This window comes from Physella acuta, unplaced genomic scaffold (genome assembly GCF_028476545.2).
Source record: "Physella acuta isolate Inbredline_101_S28 unplaced genomic scaffold, ASM2847654v3 ptg000097l, whole genome shotgun sequence".
In the NCBI taxonomy this organism is placed as follows: Eukaryota; Metazoa; Mollusca; class Gastropoda; family Physidae; genus Physella; species Physella acuta.
In genome coordinates this window covers 186,832-197,683 of record NW_026731617.1, presented here as the reverse complement: position 1 = coordinate 197,683, position 10,852 = coordinate 186,832, and the positions used below count along the sequence as shown (strand labels likewise).

Sequence of the window (10,852 nt, the reverse complement as noted above, 5' to 3'; positions counted from 1 at the left end):
GCACCATGAACAAATTGTATACGTGAAGAAAAGCTTAAAGTAGAAACCACAGACACGCCGAAAATCAGCTGTGACGTTTTGCAAGAAATCTGGAACAATGGAAAAACACCATATGAATGGAAATCTGGTCTTATAGTGAAACTGCCAAAAAAAAGGGAAATCAAAAACTGTGAACATGGCGAGGCATCACACTCGTACCGCTCACCAGTAAAATATATTGCAGGATCATTCTAAACAGGATTTCCAGAGCTGCAGATGAAAAAATGCGGAAAGAACAAGCTGGGTTTAGAAAAGGCAAATCATGCAGTGATCCCACATTTATCTTGTGACAAATACCTGAACAAAACTATAAATGCATTATTCATTAAATTTTTTTTAAAAAGGCTTTTGGTAGCCTACCCAGAAAGAACATCTGGAAAATTTTATTATGCCATAGTTTTCCAGAATAATCGTAAATGCCATCAAAATCATATATGAAGTGTTCCAATGTAAAGTTGTCTGTGTTAAACATATCACTAACCTATATATGGCTCAGACAAGAGCCAAGCGAGGATGTGTTCTGTCTCCACTGCTTTTTAGCTTATGAATTGATTGGCTGATGACACAAACTATAAAAAGCGAGAGGCTTCATATAGACACTAACAACTAGCCGAAAGGACCTGGATTTTGCTGGCGACATAACTTTACTAGCTAGTAGTCAAAAAAAAAAAAAGAAAAACTTAATAGTCGTATTTATACAAATGGAGTTTGACTCAAAGTAAGCATTCGAAAAGAAGATAGCGATTGATGAAGCACGAGCTACTAATGAATCCTGATGATATAATAGGGATGGCTCTAAACCGGACACCTCAAGGAAAAAGAAAATACACAAAGCTAAGGGAGATGTAGTGGCGCACAGCGTAGAAGCAGCTGACAGAGGTAGGACTGTCATGGGGGGACTGCCAAGAAAATAGCCTGTGACAGACACAAAGGGAATGAGCTTTCTGTGGCGGCCCCACGTGTCTTGATTGCAATTATGAAAAGATATGTAGGCCTATATGCTGAAAATCTATGTCTACGTGAATTTACTTGAGAGTTTAAAAGTGCATATATATGTGCATTTGTTTGCGGATGTTCTTTAAATTATTACAACTGAAAACAAAATCTTTAATCTTTTAGCTTACCCATGCTCTCCTCGCTTGTAGTTTTGATTTTGGCTATGTTTTCTTTATGTGCAATGACCGTGGTACCTTGTGTCAACTTAATAGTTACCAGCTTATTACAATCGTCGTCCTTAAAACATTTACAGTTTAATTCTTCACCTTCGCGGACTACTTCAGGGCAGTTATATTTAACTTTAGGTGGACCTTAATTTACAAATAAAAAAAAATCATTTCATTAGTAACATTGAAGCTAAATTAATATAAAACATTGATATAAAGCATGCTCTAAATATATACATCAAACAGTTTTTTTAACCGGGTGTAGCCTATTTTATTACTTCATTTAACTATACATAAATAATAACAGTAAATTAGATTTTAAAAATGAATTATGACTTTAAGAGATTCACATGTGTTATCATCAGTGTATTTCACACTCTTTTTGTATGGGTATCGGATATTTTATAGTGAACATAGAATTGCCATGTATAATGGGAAAAAAATCTATATTAAAAGACGGTACAATTATGTGTTAAATCTTCTTTTCATCTAAACATCTTTTTAATAAATAATTTAACCTCCTACCTATGCAGTACGATACAGAAACGTGTGGTCCATAATGTACTACCTCTTCTGGACTATTGTGAAAAATGTTTACGTCAAAGTGAAATCTATTTTCCATATTTTCAGTAACCCGAAGTCTGATTGAACAGTTGAAAGAAATGTACTCATTGTGATGTACAGGAGCAGTGTGGTAGGTAACATGTGTATAGTGTTTCTGCAAAGTTGAATTTAATGTCATTAGAGCAGTACACATGATAGCCACTTACATTAAATAAAGATACATATCTAAAATATGATGTTTATAATACACACACACACACATATATATATATATATATATATATATATATATATATATATATATATATATATATATATATATATATACATAAACAATGTATGTTTGTGTGTTTGTATTTATATGACTGTTATGGCGGTGTAACAACATGAATTCTTTGTTGTTGTGGGTTAGTTTTCACACAGGAATACAAGCAATAGTGGCAACTTCAAATGATGACTTTATTTACACTATATACAGTGAGAATGATAAATCCATAGTTATTCATGGTAAATCCATATTAGAAGATACTCAACAAGTACAGTCACAGTCACGACTCCAAGTCATGGAGACATCTTACATTCACTGCCACAGTTCAAGTCCCAAGTCCTAGCACACAACACCCGTTCACCTTTTGCTCTCCCTTTCATACGGTCCATTCTCTCCCCTTACGTACATGAGCGATCTCACCCAAAAGCATGGGAAATACATATGACGATCGCTCAGACAGTCCTTCCGAAGTGCCGAAGTAAAAGTTATATTACTATTGATTAGATAATACTATTGACTTTTATTAGGGAGCTTGTAGAGAGTCAACAGTATTAGAAACTGTAAGAAAATCACGGCGCCCCACGTTTTTGATCGCTTATAGTAGAGTGATCGCTTGCATTATTGTGATGTATAGCATTTATTTTCTACTATTTAGTTCAATCAGAAAACGTGGGTTTTTAAAAACTTTTTTAATGATTATTATTTTCTACTTTTTAGTCTTTGTCTGTTTGTTTGCATTAAAATCTTGCTATCGATTTTATCTTTTCACTTTTTTTTGGGTAAACGAAGACAACTCGTAAAAAGACAACTCGTAAAAAGACAACTCGTAAAAAACACGTTGTGTGAATACGTTACTGACTAGAACACATAGATTTGAACCCGTGTCGAGTGGGATAGCAATCGTGTGCCCAACCACTCGACCATATCGTCTCCCCAAAACAGGCCACCAGTGGTAATAGTTACCTCCTGTAAGTTTAAAGTCGGTTAAAACTAAATTATCTGCCCCTAAGCCTCTCGCGACGTGGGATCGTTCGCTTCACTGCGCGCGGCAAGAGAGAGGCTAGCTACGCGTCGCTGGTTTTTTTTCTAATGGCTCGCAGAGGAGAATTATATATATAGATTATATAGCGGTCTAAAATGCTCAATAAAATGTTTCCATTGATCAATTTAGTAATAATAACAATTGAATATTCTATGGTCATCCAAAAGAAAGCTTCCCTGAAAATTTCAGCGCGCTAGCTAACTGGGAAGTGCCAGAAATTTCGATCGCAAGATTGGATTGGAAAAACAGACAGAGAAAGCAAGTTAAAGAAAACGTGGTAAAATAGAGGCCAATCGTGAACCTTAAATGATCTCCTAATTCTGGAATAAAAAGGAATTAAGTTATTTATTTCTTATTTAATTTACTGATCAGTGTAGACAGAAAAAAATACATTTTTTTCAACTATTATTTTTTACATGTTTAAAAAAAAATTAATAATAAAAAAATCATTAAATAACCTGGCTTTTCACTTAATTATATTTTAACGTATTGAATCAGTTTGGGCCATTATTATTGTGTCTGTTTTGTTGACCTATTAGATATATAAATTTGGTTTTTAAATTTTACGTTGATATGGGATGTTATGTTTAGTATATAGGATTTACAGAAAGCCAATTTCTTCTACTAAAAGCTTCACAAAAGTTGACTTCCGTAGTACACCTCCCTCCCGGTCCCGAGTCGACTGCTAAACGAGTACAGAGTAATAACATATATACGTAAATAAATGCACTGGTACTCAAACACTCTTAAAAGTTTAAACTATTGACTTTCATTTGCAAATAATGTGCATTACTAAAGTAATTGACATTTTTTATTTATTCGCGAACCAATTAAACGAAGCAAATCTGTGGTTGTTTATGTGTTTGTGTGTATGTATGTGTAAAATTGCTATTTTAATTTTCTTATATAGAAAGCATTATTTCGTTTTAAATAATAAAATCTATTTAAGTCAAAGCTCATGTCAAATTGCCTTGTCAACGGATCTTAAACGACGTGGAAAATAGTTAAATGTTGATCGCAAGTATCCCACATTAACGACATGACGTGAATTAAAGTAATAAATTTAAAAACTTGACGGTACATGTAACGAAATCGATACAAACCTTTTTAATTGTCTCAACAAATCTACATCTGGTACCAGGAAGGGCCAAAGGAACAAAACAGATCAGCGATATATCTGCATCAGTAGTAAATCTGCAGTTCTCGCTACCTATTTTCTCTGTCAAATTAATTATCAAAATATGTACAGCCAAAATAAAGATTCTATCTTACTGGTGTATTATATAAGTTAAATTTATAACATTTCTGAATAACTGATGACATAATGAAAAACTAATTGATACAAAAGCTCTTAAGAATCGTAAATAATGCAGAATAACTCTTAGAGGTAAACAAGACTAACTTCTACATAACGTGTTATTAACAATATCGTTAAAGAAACGTTAAACGAAACCAGGATCTTAATTGTTAATTCTGTAAGTTTTATTTCCTCTCTAATCCCTTTAGTGCACTACTTAAATGGAATGAAACGAAACATTCGTACCAAATTAAAAAAAAACATAAAGAGCAAAGGAATAAACAAACGTGAAATATAATTATTGTATATCTATATACTACTAAAATCGAAAATATTGTAGATTTATTCTTCTGTTCCGTTAGATGAGACAATGCGCACTTTACATAGAACTGTAAAATACGTATTTATGTAGAGGAAAATATTATTTTTACACAAATTATATACACAATCCATAGACAATAAATAATTAATTAATATTATCTTTTGCAGAAACACCATATTTCTTATGAAAGTTCAGAGCAAATACATTTTTTTCACAAAAATAAAATCTATTGTAACGTCACTTGAAACTTATAGCATTTTATCAAACAGAAAAGAAACCTATACAGATAAACCAGAGTTAAGGCCAAACCGAAATTAATAAGTTAAAAAGAAAAACAAGTATAAAAAATACTTCAGTTTCTTTATAAAACTATTTCAGTCCTTAAAATTTGATAAAAATCTTTGTTTATTACCTTCACATGCCATCTAAATAGAGATTACAAAAATGTATCTAGAGCTAAAAATTTTAGAAACTATCTAGAGATTCTAAACCTAGAATCGGGATTAATCTAAATAAACCGAGAGTGATCTCCCCTAAACGTTCTCGAATATTCTTATATAAAAGAAGAGTGGATGAGAACTCGGGCTATAGACATGATTTTTAATCCATTTTAAATACTTAAAGTTTTAAAAATAGAATAAAATGTCGTAGACAAAAGATTGCACACCAAGTGAACGCAAAATAAACAAGTTAATTAAAAAAGTCTAGTGACATTTGTGCGCAATTTCCTTATGTTGTCTAAAAATAGCTCTGACGTATAATGTTGGGGTGCGTTCAAGCTAGAAGAACAATCGGTTTGTAGGTGTTTATGTAATTTTAAAATTTGTGACCGAACGAGAGAATATAATTGCTTTTGGAACTAGTCATCGATATTGCTTCGTTGAGGAGGAGATACGACTTAAAGCTGCGGACACGCATTCATCCATCCATCCATCCATCCATCCAGAAATGACGGGTTAATAAACGCAATTCTCCAGAATGGAAATTGCGCTAAAAAAGTGCATAATAGTGCGCAATATTATTAGTACTTTAAAAATTTACATTAGTTTTTTCAGAAATCGGAAGTAGCGTAAATTAGTACTTCTGAGCAACGGAAATTACTCAAAATTTGACAAAAGGTAGAGAATTAGATCTTATACTTACATGTGAAATTTCATTTATCTATCTGAAATAGTACTTAAGTTATAGGCTTTTGAAAAATTCAAAGTAGAAAAAGTACCACTTCCGGTTATCGGAAATCGCTCAAAAGTTGATACGGATCTACGATTTTGATACAATTCTTATATATGAAATTTCATCAACCTAGCTGTAACGGTACTCAAGTTATCGTGTTTACACACGGACAGACAGACAGACACACACACAGACACACAGACATACGGACAGAATTGCAAAGCCCAGTTTTTCAGACTGGATTACGCATAAAACCTCTTAATTTTGATAAATCTGGATTGATAATTTTTGCCCGATTAAAATAAGTCCTCTATACTTCGGATGTGATGAAGGACTGAGGTGTAATACGGTGAAAATTGTTAAAATTTCAAGTGATTTTTGTGCACGATTACAATACTTTCTCTATACTTCATATATACGAGAAAGTAAAAAGAAAGACTCAATGAATAATTGTATTTCTATACAAATCTTTTTCAAGTCATAAATAAATTATTTGAAATTAATCTTTGTTTTTAGTATTTGTAACTGTGTTTAACTTGTGAGGTAACTAACACTATCTGTTTTATTACTACATTTTTCTTCTTTCTTGTATAGGCCTACAGAGTGTACAAAAAAAAACTGGAAATGTCGACAGTTTTCACCGTTTTACACCTCAGTACTTCATCATACACGGAATATAGGGGATTTAGTTTAATCGGACAAAATTCTAAATCCAGATTTTTCAAAATTTTGGCGTTTTACGCGTAATTAATTCGGAAAAACTGGGCTTTACAGTTCTGTTCGTATCTCTACCACAGGTTCGAAACACATCAGGTCATTTTTTTTTTTATATACCTCTAATAGAAATAGCACAGAACGAAGTCACAACACGCGCCATTGTTTCTATTTCATCATTATTAATTTCAAGTTTATCTAATTTATTCGTTTATTATTCAAATTAGCTTCGAGAACAGAAAATATTATAGAAAAAAATCGATGTTTTAAAAAGACAAAAATACCTAAGCTGATTCATTTACGGATGAACCCCGTAACAAACAGTTATCCAAGGATAACAGGTGGTCTAGTTCATATTAAAAATTGTTGATTGAGTACTTTAGTCTATGTACACACATTCTATATACTTACTGTATGTTTGCACAGTAAATGGAAATCGTATTGAACCTGATTCAAAATCTGCCTCCAAGATCCATTGACCACTAATATTTTTAGATAAAACTAAAAATTGTAACTTATTAAACATTGTGCCATCTACAAGCTTGTAAGCTGCTATAATCCAGTCAATGTAGCCATTGTATGTTGTACAATGTCCTTGTGTAGTGCAGCTGCTCACAGGTTCATTAAACCTATACCAGGTAAAAGTAATATTTTCTTTGGGGAATAGCGGCCATCTGTGCACAATTTTACATGGACCCCCATCAAGACAAAGTACTTGATTTTTTAATTGAAAGCCTAAAATAACGAAAAGAGTACATTGAACTTTTTTTTTAAATAGACAAAATATTGTATGTTTACAGAAATGGACTACGATAATGTTACAGACTCGAAATTAGTTCTATGTAAAAACATGTTTTATTATGGTGTGCTCTGCTGTGCTGTGCTGTGCTATGCTCCACTCTGCTATGCTCTACTCGCCTCGACTAGACTCCACTCTAGTATAAAATACTGTACTGTACTTCACTTTGATTGTGTTAATATAATCTTATTTACGACAAGTAGGCCTAGAGTTCGTTTTTGAAAACAAGAAAAAAGATTCACGCTCTAGATACCCCTTTTGTATGTGTACTGTTCCGGTACGTGTGTTTACTGAAGTATAGTGTATGATGTATTGTGAATTATTAAACGTGTATCATATAAGCGTGTATTTTAATGTCCATGCCCATGACCATGCCTTTGCTTATGCACACGCACGCGTATGTATATAGGAAAAGGTATATGAGTGTGCGTGTATAAGAATATCTAATATATATAGCTCAAACGGTGCTCTGTCAAAACGGCCCGGGAAAATCGACCCCGTCAAAAAGGCTCTGTTAATATGTCTGCGTCAAACCGACCCCCGACAAAACGACCCAGTCAAAATAGCCTCGTTCAAAAGGGCCTCGACGTATTGGCTCCCGTCAAATGGGCCTCCGTCATATTGACTCGAGACATAGACTCTCGTCAAAAGGGCTCCAGACATTCAGAATCCCGACAAATGGACTCCCGACATATTGGCTCCCGACACAATGACTCCCTACATACCTCCACTAGCACTGTAACCTCTCTTGAATGCCTGAATGAAATTGTTTTTCGTGAACCAACAGGAATTCACAAACAAATCGAGCCCTTAAAAGCTAAATTCCAACAACTCTAAAATTTTGATAATATTTAATTTACAAGAGTAAAGATATGTTGCTTAAAAGCGAACTCAGAAGTGTAAATGTATTATATACATGATTTTTACAGGAAAACTGCATTTTTTTATAACCTTCAAGCATACTGCATGTAGGAATGTATAGTGTGGATCCCTCTCCCCACACACTTAGTTGGAAAAACCTATAACCGACTCATTTATTAAAGTCATAAATAGATTACCCTTATATTTAAAACATACTGATTATATTACTAGAAAAAACAATATAAAGATAAGGCCTGCCGAACAAGAGAATATTGATGAAGGGTAGCCACTGGCAGGTGTCACAATCAATACGGAAACGTATTTTCAAGGGTTCTTTTGTCGGGAGCCAAATTGACAGGAGCCTTTTGTCGTAATGACGAGGCTGTTATGTCGGGAGCATATATGACGGGAGCCTATTTGTCGGGAGGCGTAATGACGGAAGCCGTTTTGTCGAGAAACTAAATGACGGAAGCCTATTGTCAGGAACCTTATTATTTGGAGTACTTATGTCGGGAGCCTATATGACACGAGCCTATTTGTCGAGAGCCAAAATGACGGGGTCTCTAGTTCTTTTGAAAGTCCTTTTGTATCTGTATCTGTATCTGTATCTGTATCTGTATCTGTATCTGTATCTGTATCTGTATCTGTATCTGTATCTGTATCTGTATCTGTATCTGTATCTGTATCTGTATCTGTATCTGTATCTGTATCTGTATCTGTATCTGTATCTGTATCTGTATCTGTATCTGTATCTGTATCTGTATCTGTATCTGTATCTGTATCTGTATCTGTATCTGTATCTGTATCTGTATCTGTATCTGTATCTGTATCTGTATCTGTATCTGTATCTGTATCTGTATCTGTATCTGTATCTGTATCTGTATCTGTATCTGTATCTGTATCTGTATCTGTATCTGTATCTGTATCTGTATCTGTATCTGTATCTGTATCTGTATCTGTATCTGTATCTGTATCTGTATCTGTATCTGTATCTGTATCTGTATCTGTATCTGTATCTGTATCTGTATCTGTATCTGTATCTGTATCTGTATCTGTATCTGTATCTGTATCTGTATCTGTATCTGTATCTGTATCTGTATCTCTGTATCTCTGTATCTCTGTATCTCTGTATCTCTGTATCTCTGTATCTCTGTATCTCTGTATCTCTGTATCTCTGTATCTCTGTATCTCTGTATCTCTGTATCTCTGTATCTCTGTATCTCTGTATCTCTGTATCTCTGTATCTCTGTATCTCTGTATCTCTGTATCTCTGTATCTCTGTATCTCTGTATCTCTGTATCTCTGTATCTCTGTATCTCTGTATCTCTGTATCTCTGTATCTCTGTATCTCTGTATCTCTGTATCTCTGTATCTCTGTATCTCTGTATCTCTGTATCTCTGTATCTCTGTATCTCTGTATCTCTGTATCTCTGTATCTCTGTATCTCTGTATCTCTGTATCTCTGTATCTCTGTATCTCTGTATCTCTGTATCTCTGTATCTCTGTATCTCTGTATCTCTGTATCTCTGTATCTCTGTATCTCTGTATCTCTGTATCTCTGTATCTCTGTATCTCTGTATCTCTGTATCTCTGTATCTCTGTATCTCTGTATCTCTGTATCACTGTATCTCTGTATCTCTGTATCTGTATCTGTGTCTGTGTCTGTGTCTGTGTGTCTGTGTGTCTGTGTGTCTGTGTGTCTGTGTGTCTGTGTGTCTGTGTGTCTGTGTGTCTGTGTGTCTGTGTGTCTGTGTGTCTGTGTGTCTGTTTCTGTGTCTGTGTCTGTGTCTGTGTCTGTGTCTGTGTCTGTGTCTGTGTCTTTGTATGTTTATGTGTATGTGTATGTGTATGTGTATGTGTATGTGTATGTGTATGTGTATGTGTATGTGTATGTGTATGTGTATGTGTATGTGTATGTGTATGTGTATGTGTATGTGTATGTGTATGTGTATGTGTATGTGTATGTGTATGTGTATGTGTATGTGTATGTGTATGTGTATGTGTATGTGTATGTGTATGTGTATGTGTATGTGTATGTGTATGTGTATGTGTATGTGTATGTGTATGTGTATGTGTATGTGTATGTGTATGTGTATGTGTATGTGTATGTGTATGTGTATGTGTATGTGTATGTGTATGTGTATGTGTATGTGTATGTGTATGTGTATGTGTATGTGTATGTGTATGTGTATGTGTATGTGTATGTGTATGTGTATGTGTATGTGTATGTTTTTAAATATGTGTATGGATACGTTTATGTATATATATATATAATTACATGTATAATTATGTGTATGTCTATGTGTATGTGTATACCTATTTGTGTATATAAGTCTATAGATTAACATTTATATATATTTCAACATATGAAAACTTGCAATACAAATTAAAGACGTTGGCTTACCTTTAGCATGTTTTATATATAGTAATGCAGTAAATATAAACATCCAACTTCCATTGATACTTTTCATTCTATTTAATTTGGGTGGTGAAAGAAATTTAAAATAGGTTTTTACACACATGTCAGTCTATTACTATATTTTCAGCTGCACATTACACAGCGGAATGTCATTGAATAGAACCTGACCCGATTCTGAACAATCAGTGCCG

The 10,852-nt window shown here is 33.8% G+C and overlaps 1 protein-coding gene across 1 annotated transcript; it reads right to left on the bottom strand.

Annotated features, from left to right (window-relative positions):
- Nucleotides 1-1,146: 1,146 nt before the first annotated feature.
- Nucleotides 1,147-10,794, bottom strand: LOC131930120 (uncharacterized). Its single transcript, XM_059286500.1, has 5 exons — nucleotides 10,647-10,794; nucleotides 6,994-7,317; nucleotides 4,180-4,295; nucleotides 1,728-1,920; nucleotides 1,147-1,346 (listed from the first exon to the last, which is right to left on the bottom strand). Exons 1-5 carry the CDS (start codon nucleotides 10,762-10,764, stop codon nucleotides 1,147-1,149), a joined length of 951 nt encoding a protein of 316 aa, XP_059142483.1. The 5' UTR covers nucleotides 10,765-10,794.
- Between the last annotated feature and the right edge of the window lie 58 nt (nucleotides 10,795-10,852).